Source organism: Podarcis cretensis (assembly GCF_951804945.1).
Source record: "Podarcis cretensis genome assembly, chromosome: 2".
Classification (NCBI taxonomy): domain Eukaryota; kingdom Metazoa; phylum Chordata; class Lepidosauria; order Squamata; family Lacertidae; genus Podarcis; species Podarcis cretensis.
The window spans coordinates 80,489,542-80,510,120 of NC_137171.1; the positions used below are offsets into that span (position 1 = coordinate 80,489,542).

The window sequence follows — 20,579 nt, forward strand, 5'->3', positions numbered from 1 at the left end:
GTTTAAAAGCAGAGGCGGGATGCCCATCTGCCATGGATGCTTTTGTTGAGATTCCTGCATTGCAGGGAGTTGGGCTGGATGACCCTTCCAACTCTATAATTCTATGATTCTATTAAATGGATTGCGTGCCCGAAACCTTATTTCATAATGTTGTATTGCTGGTCAAGTTGCTGAAAAAGACAACAGCTCTTTCTGGCAATAAGATGGAGCAGGGTTTGAAATGATTAATGCAACCTGGACTCATTTCATCGAATGATGAATACTGCTGTGGTGAATTCAGTATTTTTAAGGTAAAAAAAAGAGAAAGACTAATGCAAACTGCTTGAAGAAGTAGTTCAAAATTTATGGCGAATCAGGGGAAGCAGTTCTGCAGTTAACTCCTGCTTCTGCTGTCTATGGTAAGACTGTGATACCTAAAGGAGGCTGGTTTTCTTGCAATTGAGTTCCAGATGTTGTGAGCTCCAGGAGCTCTTGTTTGGAATTCATAGTCAGCACGGACAACCCTCATCTCCCTGTTTCTCCTTGTTTTGAGCTGCTCTGGGAACACATCGTGACACTGTTGTTTCATTTCTAGGGCTGTAGTTACTTTGCTTTCCCATTAGTGCAGGAACTCATAATATCAAATATATTTATAAACACAACGTATGGTTGCTAAACTTCTCCCAGTAAGATTCTGAATAGACTCAAGAAAAATGATTAGTTTTCATGGTGGAAAACATCGTTTTTGGGGTGAGCCCATTACAGTTGTGGTATGGGAAGTGGGGTACCATTCCTGTATCGTCCTCCTGGGTTGTGGCAGATGCTTTTACATCTTTGCTACTGCATTTCTCTACTTAACACCTTTCCTGCTGAGCTCCAGTGCAGCAGTGGCACCCCATGTCACACACTACAATCATCCCTTTCTAGGACTGGAGTTCACTGTGCTCTCAGTGATGCCACTGGGAGAATTATTGTTGATTTCATTTCAACAGTTAATATGCAGCCAAATTCCATACTCTATAAGCAGCGTACAGTAAGTTTGCAAAAGATGCAATATAGATAAAATCAGTTAAAATAAACCATAAAAACTTACTTGAGGTGCTTTTTGAAATACAAAGGTCTCCACCAAGTGCCAGAAGTTCAACTAAGAGGTGGTCTATCTTAACTCAGCCAGGAAGGAGTTCCTCAGCACTGGGCCCATAATAATGGATGCATGGTTCCTGGTGGATATGAGTTGCATGTCTGTGCAATGGTGTGTGTGTGTGTGTGTGTGTGTGTGTGTGTGTGGCTACGGCTACTAACAGGGAACTAAGGAATCAAGTGGTCCTTAAGGTATCCTGGAACCCAAGTTGTTAAGGGCTTTGTTGTCAATTAATATAAGAATGATGGGCCTGAGGGACTCATCCTATATCTTCTTCCATCATAACAGTATTGGTGACAAGGACTATGTTGGTGAGGGGCATACACAGTTGGGGTTAGGGCCCCAAGAAATCATGGTGAAGGGGTGAAGGGGCATATTTATCCCAAAAGGGGAGGTTTTTCTACACCAGCCAGAAGGACAGGGTTTTTTCTGTTGCTTAGATGTTACAGTGAAAAACAGGCCTATCTCAGGAATGTCTAGGCCTAGGCAGGTGAGAGATAAGAGCAAGGCTAGATGGATCTTTCATTCTAGCCCCAGACAGGGGGAGACTGAAGACAAGGAGGCGAGTTGAAAGGGAGGAGTAAGTAAAGCAGGAGACAAAGCCCCATTTTATTGCCACTAGTATAAATCACATGTTTTACATGTGAACACGTGTTGAGGTTCATGGTGTGGAGAGGCTGGTGCAGGAAGGAAAGGGGGGGGGGGGCAAGCCCATGTAAGGACATAGGAAGTTGCCATAACTTTCGGTTTACAAGAGATCAGGTGGTATTCTGTTCTGCAAATCTATATAAAGGGGGCACATCCTGACTAGGGGGTGCAGATTGCAAACTTATTGCTCTGTACCTTTGTTTTGCATATGCACTTCAAATAAAAATCCTGTTAATAACCTGCAAGGCCGTTTTGCGTGAATCTGTGCTTCAGGGACCCAAGAGCAGATATGTGTGGTCCTTCATTTTGGAAATGGCTGGTCAGATTCCCAGATTCTCTACATTTTCTGTGCCTCCTGGTGTCCCTAGGGCCTTCTGGTTCATGTCTGTCACAGCATTTAGGGCCTAGTGAAGGTCCAGCTGTGAGGAGTTGCTGCCATCAAGTTAGTTTGGATCAGGGACAGGGACTCATGCTAGAATTGCCAAGCTGAGACCATTTTGACTGTCAAATTCAGATTCCAAAGGGATCAAAATATAGTATGTTCACCCCTCCCCCATTTGAAGTTTAATGCCCCATCTGAAGTTTAATTTGAAATTTAATGTGTGTGTGTATAAACTTGAGAAACTGCTTCAAACTGATACACACACACACACAGGCAGCCTTCCAGGACAAAAGCCTTCACACATAAGGCAGTTTCCACAAAGTAAAATACAGTATACAAAAGCAAAATTACAGACACGATAAATACGTTCCATGATCAAATATAGGAAAGTTAAATCTGAAGAAGAAAGAACTGTGTATTTGTCTGCCAACTATTATTCTTTTAAAAACCAAGGCTTCTAAAATAAATAAATACATAAATACCAAATGTTTTCAAAATATTGCCTTTTATTTTACTATGTGTATATTTTATGAATAGATAAAAAGGCCACTTTCTTGTTTCTTTTTTTTAAGGGATAGAGAGGGGAGGCAAAAGACAGAGAAATGAAAAGCATGCATCTTGGAGTTGGGTGTCTATAGCGCTTGGACGATATTATGATTAATTTTATATGTAGCTTTCCAGATGTTGGAATTTTATCCCATTTTAAAACTATCTCTAATGTCTAACAGGATATGTGCAGAGTATAGCCTTTAACAAAGTTCTCTTTCATAAACCTAGGCTCTAGTTGCAAAACAGAATCCAGGGAAATATTTCTGACCAGGAGCTGAGTGAGCAGAAATTCCAAAGGGGGAAAACGCACAAGAGAGAAAGAACGAACCCAATAAAAGGCTGGATTTTTGCCGCACTTGTTTTGGAAGATTATGGATAGGCACCGAGTGCTACATTTCTGCTCGCTGAACACAGCCCTCTTGCTGCTTATTTGGATTGGCATCTCCGAAGCTCAGAAGGATTGCACAGGTGTGGAGTGTAAGCAGCTGGAAAATTGCATTGAGGAAGTGCTTGAGCCGGACGAGTGCTGCGCCTCTTGTCTCCAGCATGGCTGCACCTGTGAAGGCTATCAGTACTATGACTGTGTGAATGTCGGTTTTATCAACGGCAAGGTCCCCGAAGGGCAGTCTTACTATGTTGACTTTGGAAGCACAGAATGCTCCTGTCCCAAAGGGGGCGGCAAAATCAGCTGCCAGTTTATGCTCTGTCCAGACCTTCCGCCCAACTGCATCGATGCCGTGCTGCCCGCAGACGGGTGCCCTCAGTGCGGAAGAATCGGCTGCCTCCATGAAGAGCAGAAATACGCGGCAGGACACACGTTCCACATGCCTCCGTGCAAGGTTTGCCACTGCCCCAATTCGGGAGGGGATCTCATGTGCTACCTGCTCCCGGACTGTAACGAATCCACATTAAACCCTCATAGCCCATCCGATACCGGGGACACCGAACCAGAACGGCACTATGATGATTCCTATAGTTATGACCAGGAGGCACCAGAAGGAGACACCACTCAGGTAGAGCCACCTAAGAAGTTCTACAGTTATGCGGCTCATACAGAGCAAGAGAGCATGGGCCAAGAGCAAAGTGAGGATTATGAGTACCTTGCAAGCAGCAGTGTTACTCCTCCGTCATTAACTCACCCTGCTTCAACGACAGAAGCTTTGCCACCCGCGACCACAGTTGCTCGTGTTCTGCACTACTCTGAAACTAGTCGCGCCACTGAAAAGAGTGAGGAAAGGATTTCTACGACAAGCACGGTATCAACCCCCAAAGCACGGCAAAGGCATCATCGAACAACCATTGCTAACAGCGTTAGGAAGGAACAAGCTGCGGTTACAACTGAGAGGCCCAGAAATATGGCAGATGTGGAGAGGAGAAAGCCAGCCAACAGGGAGAGGAATGAGCAAGAAGAAAATGCCCGCTTCAAAATCAAGCTAAACATGAAGAAAGACAACAAGCAGAAAGAAAACAGGTTGTTGGTCTTACAAGAGTCCAATATGACTCAATCGCATGGGCTAAACTCTTTGCAGGAGAAAAATGAGGAAATTAAGTTCCCCAAGGTCAAGTTCAATCCAACACAACCATCTCCCATTGCACTGAAAGAAGATAACAATAGGATATCCTTAAAACAGCCTCAGACTCTTTATCATTACACATCTGAAGAGGACATAGATCCCAACTCTGTTCAGACTTCCCCCAAGTTATCAGAAGGTAAGATTTTGTATTCAAGACCGATAAATCAGATTTTGTATTCATAACATTAAATGTTTCAAAAAAAATATAGCAGAATATTGGTTTTGCCTGCCTTGTATGATGTCAAACATAGCTCTAATCTTCAAAACTATCGACTCATTCTCAGTGAGTGGCCTCAATCAATGGTCAAGTCTTTGTTCCATTGTGGCCTATTGTTTTATTAGAACTATTTCTCAGAGTGAGAAGTTTAATGTCTGCATTATATATATATATATATTTAAAAAAACATGAATAATTGTTCATTTTTGTAGAACTTTCATTATTGTTCTCCTATCCACTCTACTTTCCTTCATAGATTGTTCACATTGGCCCAGTTCACACATCATCCTAGTAAAACCACCAGAGGAGGGTGCAGAGTATGGCCTATGAGTGGGGTATGGCCTGGGCAGAGTCCTGTTGGCTAGATAGTGAGGCATGGTGGGGCACATTTGGCCCCTGGGCATGAGGTTCCTCATGTGATGTACAGTAAACCATGGCTTATGTCTTATTATGTGGCCCTCCAGAGGTTGGAGGTTTGACTTCAAGTCCCATCTACCCTTGACTACTGCTTATGCTGGCTGGGACTGATGGGAGTTGGAGCCACCAACATCTGCAGGGCCATAGGTTAGCCATACTGTTGTATAGAATCTGGCCAGTGCTATCTATAGTTATGCATCTTCATTAGAAATGTTCAGTCTGAGAAACTATTCACCTGGTTATAAATATCTGGTCAAAATGCTAAATGATGGCCTTTTTAAAATAATGTTGCTAGTAAACCTAGTGACAAGCACAATGCTTATAGAAAGTTAAGTCAATCTCCATATACTGTTGAATTTGGAACATACTATCTGTTGTGGCATTTCTATGCATTATGGGATATCCTCTCAATATATAATACAATTGTCTAATGAACTGTGTAGAGGGAGTATCTATCTGACAGATATGCAGATCTGTTCATGAGCTGTTTGAGTTGTTTGTTAATTAATATTAGCTACCGTAAATGGTTACAATTCTAAGTGGTTACAATGTTTTGTGATTAGCCTCTACAGTGTGTCAATCAAAATGACCATTTTGCCGTAGTGGTTTACCATAGTACACACAAAACTCCCTGTTATCAGTAGCATCTAGCCATGAGCTGGTGGCTATTCCCTTTTGTTAGTGATATGAAGTGTGGCAAAGTAGAAAAGAGGTAAAGGTTGCCTTATTACTACATGACTGTGCACTGATGACGATCTGTTACTGATACGGCTGTAGGTAACCTCCACCCACTGCATTTGAATAAAGTAAAGTGCATATACATAAGTCTGTGCTCTAGAATACTTTGTGGAACTGCAAAAATAATTTATCAGTGGTAATCCATGGTAATCTAATTTTCCTTAGAGTAGTGAAAGCTAAGGCCACTGATGTGAATAGTGACCAATATGTGACACAGTTCAGGTTCATTTTCTGTCAGACTTTATGTCACCTTTATCATGGCATTAACATATTTCTTAATAAGCACACTACCATGTTTATTTGTACCCACATTTAATATCTGAAAAACGTCCAGGAAGCCCTGATTATTTTAGAGGCTTGACTTTGCGTTGCATTTCTTCACAGTAACAATAAGCCATAAAATGATCCCTTCCTGTTCCCACTCTGATAAGATGAGAACTGAGATCAGATCACAATGGCGCTTGTCCAAAATAAACCATATGCATGATCTAAAGATTGGGACGTCTACCTCTCCCTTTCCTGCCAATCTGAGAGTCCCCATGCTTGTGTTTCTCATTTGTTTTGTTGCCAATGCTGACTTAATCAGTCACGATTGCCACCCTAATCAGACGGAGACCTTATATGTTCCAAACTGTGGTAAAATAATATCCTGAACTAGGTCAAATAGCCTAGTGCCAAAAAGATAAAATGCATTCATTTGTACAGTAAATGGGCTGTATTTCTGGCTGGTGTTAAAGTTGGGAAGTTGCCACTTAACGACTTACTGGAAATCAACACACACAAGTAAAGGAAAGTAAAGATTCAGGTTTGTATCCAACTAAGGTTGGAACTAGATATAGTTTGGAACCTGTTACTGCCACCAAAGCAGCAGCCTTGTTTGTCCTGTACTTCTCATTCCCCTCAAGAACCTATGCTATTATAAAAGACATGATGGCATGTCACAACACTGTGAGTGTCCCTACCCCTGCAAGCAGCATCCAATGTAGCATGAGGGGATGGGGTATAGCATGATGACATCATGTCAGACATTACTTTGATGTTTCCAGGGGAGGGGAGGAGCAGGAGGAGACATGGAGAAGGAAATCATCAGGGTTGAGGCATAGTTGGCCACTGAGTAGAGGTCAGGAACCAAGAGTCAAGCAGAAGATCAGAGATGAGAATGCAGAGCAGTAGAACAAGTTGAGAGTCAGAACTAGACAGGCATAATACAGACTACTGTTGTCTAAACAAAGCCCCAGCCTAAACAGGAAGACTCTATAGCATGGGTAGGCAAACTAAAGCCAGATCCGGCCCAATCGCCTTCTAAATTCGGCCTGTGGATGGTCTGGGAATCAGCGTGTTTTTACATGAGTAGAATGTGTCCTTTTATTTAAAATGCATCTCTGGGTTATTTGTGGGGCATAGGAATTTGTTCATTCCCCCCCTCCCAAATATAGTCTGGAGGGACAGTGGACCAGCCCCCTGCTGAAAAAGTTTGCTGACCCCTGCTTTATAGCCTCTTCATGGCAAAGAAATCAGTGGCAAGCCTGTTACTCCAGTACCTTGAGATGCTTTCTTCCTTGGCTAGGTGTAGCCAACCTGGTGCCCTTCAGATGTTTTGTTGGCCTACAACTCTCATCAACCCCAGCCAGCATGGTCAAGGATGATGGGAGCTGTACTCCATGGACAACTGGAGGGCACCAAATTGGCTACTACTCCTGCCCCAGGAAGACACTCTCTGGTCTGTAACCCTTCTGGCTCACCACTCAGGGCAGCTGTGCACAGAACTGCATGTCAGCATCTGACTTGATTTTGGGGGTAATTTTGTTTAGTCTTTACCATGAAAACTTCTGCTACAGCACTATTTCGTCATCAGCATGTTAAAAAGGTGTTTCTTTCATCAGCACAGTATGTATACACTCAATCTTAAGCAGCACTGCCATGTGATGGAGGAACAGTGTAAAGCCCTCCCTGCTGCCACACAGCCCCCCAAGTGAAGCAGCCTGCCTACAGTCACATATACCTAAGCGAGCAAGGGGCCTGGTTCATGTTATTCTTGACCCTCAAAAAAGTGGGGGGATTTATGTGAACTAGGCCTCTGCCTGATGGGTATCTCATAGAGGGTCTGGTTCATGGTGGGTGTAAGATACACACATGGCTTTTCCACTTAGACATAGTAGCGCAGTTCTGGAGTGACTGCATTAACCAAGGTAAACACATAGTTATTTTTCTGGATAGCACGAAAGGAAAACAGCAAATGTAGTTGGGTATAAAGTGTTAGCAAATCTAAGTGAATCTAAAGTTCACAGAAAAATATAAATTGGTACATTAGGAAGAAATGGATGCACTTTCTGGCACTGAAAACATCCATTACCACTCTCACATTTACAGGATCTTGAAATAGCTCTGAGCGCTAGAACTAAGTCATTCAACTCTTTCAGTTTCCTCCATTATATTACAATCATGGCTCCAAGGTAGCCCCGATGACTAATTTTGGCATCATTTGAAAAGTATCTGGTGATGTTTTGTGGATATTACTTTTGCTGACACAGACTGGATAGGTTTTGTGACAGCACCAGCAAATTTTCTAAACCATAGACTTGAACCATATGTTTTTTTAAGAGGAAGGTGGAGGTTGCCAGTGCCTCAGAAAGTGGGAGTTCTGTAAGTCCCACCTAACCTATCAAGCTATCATGCTTTCTGTTAGTTCTATACACTCAAACTTAGTCATAAAGCTATCCTTCATCTGTATTCTACTTACATGGGTCCTGCCAGCCATGATAGCTAAATAGAATATTGGGTGCAGAAAACACAACAGTGGAGGACCATCACCCCATTTTAAAGTTTTGTAGATGAAGGTAGGAGGACAAAAGGTCGGTAGTAGAACATCAGCCTTGCATACAGAAGGTTCCAGGTTCAAATCCTGGGGCTAGGAATGTCCCCTGTCTGAAATCCTGGTATAGACACGGATTGGAATAGATAATATTGAGCTAGATGGACTGGTGGTCTGCCTTAGAGTCATAGAACTGTAGAGTTTGAAGGGACACTGAGGGTCATCTAGTCCAGTCCCCTGGAATGAAAGAATCCTACTCACAGCCTTCCCTGGGTGGGCTCAGACCACCAGCCTTCTGGCTACCAGCCAGATGCACAAACCAATTGTGCCACCTGAGGCCTAGATATAAGGCAGCTTTCTATATTCCTATACATTTGGCTGACCTCTGTTAATAGAGACAAGTTTAGGGCTGCCATATGTCCAGAATTTCCCAGAACATATCAGGATTCGTCCATTGAAAATAGCGTAGAGGCAGAATTTTCAGAATTCAATGGGGTTTTTTGTGTGTTTTTTAAAAAAATCTCAACTTTTTGAAATATGGCAACACTTCTTCAAAACCATGGAATACAGGATCCAGGTTTGGCCCTTAGCCAGAGAAGACTTTATATTTGAACATCAGCACTTTGAACCATGCTTAGTAGTGAACCAGCAGCCAGCAAAACTGGTGAGATAAGTTCTCACCATCCCATTCCAGTTAAAATTGTATCAGCAGCAGCAATCTTGAAAATTCTGGGCAATCTTCAAGGGCAGTCCCATACCGTAGTCTAAATGGGCCACTAGAAGAGCATGGATAGCTATGGCTAGACTTTGTATGTAACCCTTCTTATTCGGATAGACATAAAACGAATGCAGCAGCTGCGAAAGACTGATGATCAGAGCTGCACAAATGACAGGAATCAAGGCATTTGTTTTCCATTTTCCCTTTGAAAATAGGTGATATTTACACACTTTTAAAACAAGCAGACTGCAAAGGATCTAAAAAAGCACCTCACAATTAGGAATGTCTTCTGTCATTGTTGGGAGTGGGACCAAATTACTGCCTGGTAATGATAGTCGCTTTAATTGGGGGTAATAGTGACTCATATGAGTGCATCCATATGTGTTTCATGATTAAACACACATGTTGAGGGTTTTTTCCTTGGTAACTCCTTGAGCTAGTATGAGTGGAGAGTTTGAAAGAAAATTGACAAGCTGGGAATGGGGGGAAAATGGGATTGTTAAAACCACATCTAATGCGAAAGTTAGTGCAGATGCTGCAATTGCCTTCCAGTGCCTTCCAGAAACCCACAGTTACTCACTGACAAAAAGCAATGAGATAATTGTTTCAAAGAGGGCAGTTGTTAAGCTCTCTCTTTCTCTCTGTTGGTTTAAGCAAGGTGAAATTAATTATCCACTTCTAAATTAATGTTTTCTAAAGTCAGTGAAGAAGGTAGTCTGTTTAATAATTCTGATGACAATACAACCATGCAGGGAGCTTTGAAATTTCTCAGGTTCACAGACGTTTAATGGGTGAATACACTTTTAAGCTCAAAGGTTTGCGATGGAAATGTATTGGCAACTACAGAGCACAGTGTGGTGTAGTCATTAGTGTCAGAGAAGGTTCTGAGAAATCAGGGGTCATAGCCCCACTCAGACAAGAAGTTCACTGGGTGACCTAGGGCCAGTCACTGGACTCCGCTAGATTGCTAAAGAAAAAGCATTTTATATGTGATGTATATGTGATGCAACACTGTGACACCAGATAGCACTGTGGAGTCCCATCTTTCTCTACCGGATTTCCCTGTATGAGTTCACAACGCGTTTAACTGAATCGCTTCGTTGACATGTCTGGATCCACCCACTGTCTCTTAGCCTAAATTATCTCACAGGGTTGTTGTGAAAATAAAATGGAGGTTGAAGTGGGCAGGGGAGAGGTTGGAGGAAAGGTAGGATATATAAATGTAAATATAAATTTAAATCACCTAATAACTGAACTTCTGTTAAATCTTATTAATATCATGAGTATAATCTGTATCAGTATGGGATAGTTCTATCGGTAGAGCCTGAGATTCTTAAGAGGGTCACGGATTTGAGCCCCGCATTGGGTAAAAGACTTGTATTGTGGGGGTTGGACTAGATGACCCTGCTGGTCCCTTCCTGCTTTTGATTCTATGAGAGGACATCAGGGTCTGCCATTTGCCCTAGCTGCAGTTCTGTGCAACCCAGTATGATTTATCATGTATACGTCAGGTTGTGTTGCTTATGCATATATACCACTTTTAAGGGTTATTTAATGGAGTACATCTTGCCTTTGAGTAGACATGGCTAGGATTGCCCTTGGTAGAGTTTTAAATGTTGCATGACTGATCTCTACACACACTTATCTGTCTCTGTAATTTTATTCTTGTTTATAGAGCTTGAAAAATCCATGCATGTATTGAAAGTTTACAGAAGAGCTAATCTACATAAATATATAAAGATAAGCTGTATAAGTATGCATGCATGAGGAAACTCTTTTCACAGCAGAAACTTTGCAAATGTTAAAACAGATGATTATATTTCTCCTAAAGTGGGAAGCAATGCTGATCTTTCTGTTCTTATTATTAAGTTTCCTGGCAAATAATGATAATAATAATTCAGATGTGGTTGATTCCTTCATGCCTTTGGTTAAACATCTGGCTTTACTACTTAAGTTTTTGTTTTTTTTAATGTCTCCGCTTGGTATTCAGTTTTCATCTTCTGAATCATGTGAGCTTTTAACCTGTAGAGTGTCACACCATAACATAACACACCCTCCCTCTTTTTGTTTCCTCAATTTCCATTTTTCTTTTAATTTGGTATTTTAGTATGGTAAAAGCACACTGTATTATCTCTCTGGAAAGAATAACACTGATGGGCACGGAATAAGTTAAGAGATAATGATTGAAGTAACACTCAGAAAAGGCAAACACAATGCAAACTTTCAAGCAATGCAGGAAGCTAATCACCGAAACCAGTGAATGCAAATTGCCCTTTGTTTGTTCAGGTGGGCTGATCTGAGACAATAGAGACAAATCAAAGCAAGAAGTTCTGAAGATAATGGGGATGATCTGCATTCCAGCTAAGTCAATGGTGAAGCTGCCGTTGATGGATGACATCAGATGGAACCAGTGCCAATGCTTGTAGCAAGGACAGGCGAAAGAACCTGGTGACCACCTGCCATGTTCTAGCCAAAGGATGGCCCCTTTGCCCTTGGAAAAAGGAGCATGGGAAGTTGCCTATTCAAATCAGTGGTTCATCTAGTGCAGTATTATCAATACAGTATGACTGACAATAGTTCTCCAGGGTTTCAGGCTGGGATTGAACTAGGGACCATCTGATTGCAAAGTGGATGCTCTGTCCCTGAGCTACAACTCTTCCCTTCGGTCAGGTACCAGCGATGAAAGGAAATGCAAGTTCTCAACATAAAACCCATGTTTTATGTCACACTCACACATTAGCCAAAGATACATTGAGATACCATCCCTGCCCCACCAAAACCCATAGATGACAAAAAAGTACCAAAGGTTGTTTTCCATAAAATATACATTTAGACTCTTAAATACGCATGCAAAGTAGATTTGGGCAACATTATAGCTAGCTATAAGTGACAGCGAAGTTTCCTGGTGACCTATACAAACCTCCTCATCTCAAAGAGTTGGCTGCTCCAAAACAAATATACCTGATCTCTCTTATCCTGGGAGGCAGGCAAGTCAGAAAAGAAAGCAGGATGACAAGAGCCTGTGGCATGACTTAAGGGGCTGAGAAGAGACACCCCACAGTGGCTTTATAAAGACTGTCTAAAAATAAGTATTGTCTCCCAGGGCTGTCTGTCAGGGGGGAAAGTGGTTAGGTAGGCACTGCAACATGCCTGAATTGTTTTACTTTTGCATTTTCCTCCAACCATCCTGCCCACGCTGACTGTCTTACCCTGCAACTGTAGGTAGTAGCATCCAGTGGTGGCTGCTAAGTGCTTCCTATAGCTCCCTTCTTCATTTTCCTCCTGTTACATCTCCTGCTCTCCCTATCCCACCTGAGCATAAGGGGCAAAGGTTGCAGTCCCTATCTCACTGCTGTGATTTTTTTAAAACGCCAGTAGGACAGTGTGGTACCTTCCTGGGAAATGTGGTCTTTGCAGGATGCCTGACATATTTTAAGAACCATGTGAAAGCTACATTTGCTAGAGCAACCATCTCTTCATTAATGATGTTTCTCACCCCAGGGATGAGAAGATGAGGAAGGGTGCAAGAAAGACAGCAAGAGAGAGAAAGCTCCTTCTTTTCTGCACCACAAAGTCTTTTATGTGGGAGAGAGGTGGAGAGTTCTTTTGTGGCTTAGGTAAAAAGGAACTGAGTTCAGGACAGAACTGATCACCCTTATACTGAAGGCCAACTTTGCAAACCAACAACATTCATATTAGGAGCCTAACTACTGCAAAACTTTGTCACTAGTTCTCAGTGTAAAAAGGACATGAACATACAGCTAGAAACAGAAAGTTATGTTAGATGAGGAAAACTGTGTTTTGTTCTTCAGGAAGGTGAATGGATTGCCTTTTTGGAACCAAGGATCTAGTTGATTTTGACCTATTTGCCAACAAAATATTTTCCCCCCATTTGGTAGCATTCTTGGCTTGGTATTTGGCCAGGTTCACATGAACCTTGCAGATTACTTAAATCAACTATTCTTTGCTTGCAGATCCTTATGACATGGTGTACCTCTAGGTTTTCAAAATGTTCTTTAGCTATGGCCATAGATATAAGCAGAGAACATGTGTGCTTTGTTGTAGGTATGAATTCCTATAGTAATGGCCCTTGTAATTGGCAGGCCCTTTCCCTTTCTCCACACAGATCCATCAAGTAAATACAAGATCATTGACTTTTATAGGGAAAGTAAAAAGGAAACCAATGTGTGCATGAGGGGCATATTTAGCTCCAGATCCTGCCATCCCCAAAGTCCTGGGTTAGAAAGAATGCTCCCCATCAATGCTACAATTTTTAAAACAAAGGAAAAAAACAAAACACTCCATCAGCTTTCTCCAGCTGATCTTATTTCTACTCCTTCCCAATATTTCCATCTCCCTCTTTTCTTCCAAGCTGTGCCCAGTTTCACCTCCATGCCTTGGTGGCCATGTTTGGGCAGGTGAGCTTTGCTGTGTTACATTTCTGGAATATATGTCTACCTAGAAAGGGCATTGCTTAGAGCATGGGGCTGCCATCGTATATCCTGTCAGTTTGATTATTTTGTTTTCTTCTGCTCTACCTTCTAAGAGAACTTTCTTTTTTCCTTTCTATCTATCTCCCTCCCTCCCTCCCTCCCTCCCTCCCTCCCTCTCTTCAAATTCTTGTCTCTGTTGCTGTATCACTCGTGGAAACGTTTTAAATACTTTGGTTTTGCCTATATTCAGACCCATCCTTTCCACCCCAGCAATACATTAGCCTTTCTGCCGTTCCCAGAAGAAAAAAAATGCTAATTAGTACATTCCATGAGGATTTGTTGGGAACATTCAGAGTGAAGTACAAGTAGCTACTCAGCTCAGAAGGCATAAATTAATTACTTGAGCACGTTTACAACCAAAAGGGTGGGAGGCAAGACTGACTTTGGCTTTATTCAGTTCCTTGCTTGGTGCATTAATATTGCTCCAACCTTGTAAGTGTCACAAGAGTAACAAAAAGGGATAGTTATTGCCATGCCATATGTCCTCTTTCTCTATCCTAAAAAAGTCATGAACAAAGTTGAGAAGATAGAACAGCTTAGAAGAATTGTTCTCAAGTTTTATTACAGCTTTCCCATCATTTCCTATATGTTTTCCCACAAGACAATGGGCGTTTGTTTGTTTGTTTTGATCAGCAGAACTTGTTTACTCTGCTTGGTTACATTGCTTTAATTTAGGATTGCATGTACTTGGAACAATCTTAAAAGCAACCAACTAATTTTACTTGAATTGCATTCATGACAATGGAAGAAAATACTGTTTGCACATCATGGTGAGCCATAAAGAAATGGCCTACTATGGATGAGCAGCATGCAAAACCTCTGCTAAATCACCCCTGTTTTACTCCATCCTTTCTGGAGCTGCACACAACAAACTGAGAGCCTCGATGTGCAAACCAACACTCGTTGTTTATCCCAGTCTGCAGTTTCAAAGTGCAAAGCAAAACTCTTTCCCCATCACCAAATAAAGTGCGAGCACTGGTTTGCATGTTGCAGTAGTCCAAAGTCCGTGGTTAGTTGCTACTGGCTCCAGGAGCAAAAGGATGGAGTTGATTCACCAGCATTAACTAGCATGCTGTCCATTCACAGAAAGCCATGGTGTATGTATGTAAGGCTTATTGGGATGTGTGAATGTGTTCCATGGTTCACAGAGCTCATCCACACATTGCATCAGTATATTTCCCCTGTATCAGAAAGAGTGAAAATGAAAAATAAAATAAAAATTGATTCCCACAAATGTCTGCAAGAGTTGAAAAGCAGTCCTGGCATATCTCTGACCATTCCACTCCCTGTGCTGGTATAGAGTACCCACACAGCATGACAGACACGTCTTCCATTACTCCTGAAATATGTTCAGTATGAGACTTGGATAGGCTATATGGGAAAAGAATATACTATGAATGCGGAAAATGCCTTCCTGGGTGCCTTTTGTTTTGTTTGTGGATGGCAATCAGTTTAGAGATGGAACATAGACAATCCCTCAGTAAAGGAGATGTTTAATTTAATTAACCACCCGCTGTCAAAAACTCTTCCAGCAAAACCAAACATAATACTGGCAGGAAGACATTATGTAAAATATTTACTCCCGCGTGGTTATGATTTTTTTTCCAATCGATTCAGTGCTTATTCATGTGGTAGATATAAGCCACACCACATCTATACCAAGGCTGAAATCCTGTGCCTAGGAATCTGTGGAATTGTGCCAAACCGATAGCAGGACTACACCTTCAGCATTTAAACCCATAGTGGGAGGGAGATGAACTCTTTATTTCTTCCCCCAAACACTGGGAAATGCAGTTCCACAGCTGCAGTTGTGTAGCCAATAATGCATGGTTGTGTTTCATCGAACAAATGAGATTTGAGTGCACATAGCTCAGGGCAGGAACTGTGTAACACATGCTCACTCCTGAACAAAATAGGCTGGATCTTGCCATAGACAATATCTCTTACCTCTTGAGGGATTCTTAAATGGCAAGCCAAAAGTATCTGATGGTTTTACAAAGGCTTTCAGGTGGGGGAAAGGCTTTGTATTTCATTGACTATCACCAGACTGTCTGCTTTCTCCAAGATGAGTTGTCGCCCCCTCTGGTGCCACGTATGGCTCTTAGCCAATGCTCTTTGGAGAGATAGAAGTCATTACGTTATCATTCCAAACAGCAAACCTCTATAGCATGTTGACCCCTTCCTGCCTTTGTCAAAAACTCCTGAGGAACCATTGTTTGTAGGGCTTTTTTATTGTTGATTGTGGAGTGCATGCTTTGAGCCTTTCGTTATTGAATTATGTTACATATAAAATGGCAAAGACTCAAGAGCTCAAACTTGGCTGTGTATTTTGCATTGTGACTGCAGAAACCACAAACAGGAATGACAAAGAATTTCCATGTTTTAAGGCTTTTCCTATTTTCTTTTTCAAATTGAAACTTGAAACTTAATTAGGTTGGAGGGAAACTTTCTGCCCCCAAGCATGACTTTAAGTGGTATATTTAGTTGTATAATGCTTAGGAACTTTTTTTTTTGTAAATTACTTTAATTTGTGCAGCAAGCTAATTTGAGACTGATAATTTGAAGTCCTTAAGATCCAAAAATGGAAGCCAGTGATGGTTTGAGGCTCCTTCAACATTAAAAGCGACTGTTACTCTTTGTACGAACAATAGCCAGGACTTTGTGTGGGTGCCATGTTAATAAGCCATTGTCATGTATAAAATTGTGCAGACTTGTTTGAACAGGGTCTGGTTTCCTAGTTTAAACTTTACATGTTGCAATCTAGGAAAATGAGGTGGGATGGGTCATATCTGTTGGCTCTGTGTCTGGCCCCATACATTAATCTAAATCAGTGATAGGGAACATTTTTTCCATCTCTAGGGCCCCATTTGCTTGCAGATAGTCTTCTGAGACCATAGACCATTGCTGGAAGGGCCAGAGGTAAAAGTTTTGCAGAGCAATGGATGTAGCCTGTACAGTAGGCTAAATTCCAGCCATGTGAATGTTAGAGGTTTCTACAAACATCTCAGTCTCTCTATTCAGGCAGGCAAAAGGCATTATCTTAGTTTTAAGACACACTCTAGGCTAGGCAAAAGTCCTCCCAGAGGGTTTTGGCCTGGTTGGTGATGGATGTGGTGTGAGAGTTATTATGGTCTGTTGAGAGTCTCAAGGGCTGGAGGGCCATATGAGTCCCTGGGTCTGAAATTCTCTACTGGTGATTTAAACCTCTATAGACACCATCCACATGGATAGACAAGCCGCACCAATATTGTTGCTAGGTACTTAAAATACTAAGGGGCAAAAACAGGATTGCCAAGTTGAATGAAATATGGGGAGGGGGGCAGGTAAGCCCCTTCCTGCATAATTGATGACATGATGCAGTACACGCACACCATTTGAATGACAATGCTCATCAACTTGGGGGGGTGTCGAATATTTTATTGGGGGGCCGTCAGCCTCTAGGAGTTGGCTCCTATGGGCACAAACCTATAGGGCACAATTTTGTATCACATTAACATAAAATCAGAAGTAAGTCCCATTGAGTTCAATGGGGCTCACTCCCAGGTAAGTGGCTGTAGTCTAAATTAGGGCTAAAGGCAGAGGAATGGATAATATTATCCACGCACTTGAACAGATCCCAGTTAAAACATCTCAAAATATTAAACTGTTTCTAGGCCATCTTTCCTCCTTTCTAGCCCCCTTCCTTTAAAATGTTTATTTCTCATGACACATATTATTTTTGCTAAGAGTGCAGAGGGGATGAAAGATGAGAAATTCAATAAAATTAATTCCACTGCTCCCCACCCCCAAGTCTTTAAAATGCCAAGCAACATTCCACCCTCTCCCCACTTCTCCATTGGCCCAAATTGCTAATAAATCACCGCAGACAGCCTTTAATTTCCCAGCAACATCACCATCTCATCTCATTTGATCTTGTTGCAATAATATGTCTCTTCAAATAAAAGCGGCACACAAAAACAGCAGCAAGCCCATTGGCAGGTCAGAGCATTGCATAGTGGCATTTTCAGTTCCAGTGGCAAGCTGTCTTTATTTCTGGGCATGCCAGACGAAGGCAAACGACAAGGGAAGGAAGGGTGTGTGTGGACAGGAAAGCAGTACAGAGCACTACAGAGCTCCCCCGGGGAGGGGATGATTGATGAAAGATGACTCCCACCAGGATGAAGAGGGAAGCAGATGAAGCGAGGGTTGGCCCCCTATCCTGGACACCATTTATCCCTTGAGCAGCTGCTGCCATTCCTGGTTGTCATGTGCTCCAGTGGCTCCTGACCACATGACTAGGCAGCTGATTAGTGGTCAGCCTGGGGCCCAGGTAGGCAGCAGTGGCAGCAGTGAGTTAGGCTCTTGGACCCCAGGCCCCACCATGCTACAGTTGGATGTTTCTTGGGGCAGTAAAATGTGGTAGTAAAACCACAAGGATGTAGTGTCAGAAGAAGTAGGCTTCCTTGGGTCAGTTTTTGGCTCAAAAAGCCATGCTGCACTCTTTAAATCTCATTATATTAACATTTTAGCTGGGTGAACAGATACTCCAGTGGTAAAGACAACAACAAACAAATAAATTTCTTCAGAAAACACTTTCTGGTCACTTAAATTGCATCACTGGATCATTTTTATTTGGTGTGGGGGGAATTGCCCCAAATGCATTACATTGGCTGACAAAACACACCTACCTGTAAAATTAAGTTGGGGCTATTTTGTGCTCCAGACACTTTCTGTGTATAGAAAGAAAATTGTAAATGGGAAATGGCTGAACCCTGAAGATAATGTTTCCTACTGTGCAGGTGACAATGTCCTTGAAAGTTTGTTGCAAGTCTACCTCTGTGCAAATTCTGCAACAAAAAGTGCACTGGTGTGGAATTTTACCCACCAGACACCTGGGTTAGATTCTGGGATTTGCTATCACAAGATTTATCAACACTGCTGACATGGGTTGCCATACGTCCAGATTTTCCCAGACATTTCAGCGATTTCTGCCCAGACACTGCTTACAATATGTCTGGGGAATTCCAGACGTATGGCAACCTTAATACCCACTATCTCAGATGCCAAAAAAGGGAATTGATGTGTGTGATGGATAGGACAGTCCACGGATAGGGCTACCAGTGGTTTGTCTTTGCTCGGAAAGGAGCAGCAGCAGGAGAGGGCTGTTGCCTTCATTTCCTGCTTGTGGACTTCCCAGCAGTATGCTGTGGGAAACAGATGTTGAACTCACTGGACTGGTCTGATCCAGTTATGTTCTTAACCTTAGATGTCAGAGCCAGCCCTAGTTAGGAAAACCTTATTTCCTCAAGGATTCTAAAAGCCAGGAGTCCATGTCCTCTTTTATCTCTGTCATATTTTGAAAGAGAGGCAGAAAGCAGATGGGAGTAAACCATGGGAACTGAGTTTCTCAGCCTTGGGATGTGATGCTGGGAATGGCAAGGAATAAGAGAGCTGGGTTTGTTGCAGAGTTGGTGAGCATGCTTCTTAGGTTTGAGAAATGGGAGGATATATTGTATTAGAGATACATAGAAATGTTGGGGGCTCCTGCAGTGTTTCCTTGAAGGTCAGTTTGTCTAATTACACTAGAGTGGTGGTAGTCAACATTGTGCCCTCCGATTACCACCATTCTTGACTGTTGGATGATGTTGGACTGATGGGAGTTGGAGTCCAACACCATCTGGAAAGCAGCAGGTTGGGGCCCCTTGAGTTTCATTCTTCATTCTCCATAGCAAGTAATTTTTAATTCTCCCCACGTCCATGAACCAGCATTGTTTGCTTGCTAAGCACACGTGGAATCAGTGAGCCGATTTAGAAACACTCCACATTTGTCCCTTTTTGGGGGAGACCTTGAACTAAAGTTGTAAGAAAAAGAGCAACCTTTATTGAGCTTTGGAAATTTTGAATGGAAGAAGGAAAAAAAACCCTTTGTTAATCTGAAATATATAGCATATTAATAGTATGAGCACCCTGAGCACACTTAAATTTAATAGTAAAACAAGAAGCAAATGCTGTCTAAGAGAAGGCATAATGATGTCATCAGAGAAGCTCCTTATAATTCTAGATTCTCAGTCAAATCAGATACATCAAGAAACAGAGCTCTGTCTAAACCCATTATTTGGTTAAGATGCTAGATTGAAATTGAGATCTTTATTTGCTCCGGCATGATCCTGAGTGACAGGTAAGGTGGGCTGTCTGCTCAACTGGAGTGAATTATCAAATACTCTCTCATTGGAAACTTAGTTTTATTGCTGAATTTTGCAATCTGAGTTCAGGCACCACATTGCTGTGAATTTAGCCAGGTTAATGAGCCTTTCAGATTTTGTCAGTTCTTTAGTCATTTCCAACTTATTTAGACTGCATCTTGGACCAAATATTTAGTGGCTTCCACCTCCTGTTTCAAAAACATCAAAGCTCCATGGATGATATTATTGTAAAATGTTGATACTGTGTACCCAATATGGAATGATTTCCCACTGAAATCATTTGAATGGCAGGTAATGCCCGATCCTGCAGATAACAACATTTGCTCTTTCCTTGGTTCTGAATCAAAGCCTAGAAATAGTCCCTTTATGCAATTTATGGTAGTTTTATTTTTTAAAAATGAGGCATTAAAGATGTGGGAGACTGCCAAGTTTCTAAAGCCATCAATTACAGTAACAAGTGAACATGCTGTTATCAGTGTGGATTAGTTCAGGTCAGTACTTGGTCTATAATAACAGTTTCACAAGCTCATTTTTCATTTAAAGACAACATTATCAAGGCTTCATCATCCAGTCATTTATCATGGACCGTAATCAGGGAGATACGATCCATTATTTCATCAGCATACCTTCAAGTAGAGGCTAAAGGTATCAATCTCTTGCTAGTTCAAACATCTCCTGTAAGGTATGTTTAGTGCAATAAATTTATTAGTACACAATAAAGCCACATTT

General features: G+C 41.9%; 1 protein-coding gene across 1 annotated transcript in view; it reads left to right on the forward strand.

The window, feature by feature from the left end:
- FBLN2 (fibulin 2) overlaps window positions 1–20,579 on the forward strand; it is a 127,484-nt gene that overhangs the window by 17,534 nt on the left and 89,371 nt on the right. Inside the window, 3 exon segments of the mRNA XM_079964961.1 lie at window positions 2,928–2,963; window positions 2,966–3,035; window positions 3,037–4,409. Coding sequence (XP_079821087.1) covers window positions 2,928–2,963; window positions 2,966–3,035; window positions 3,037–4,409 — 1,479 coding nt within the window.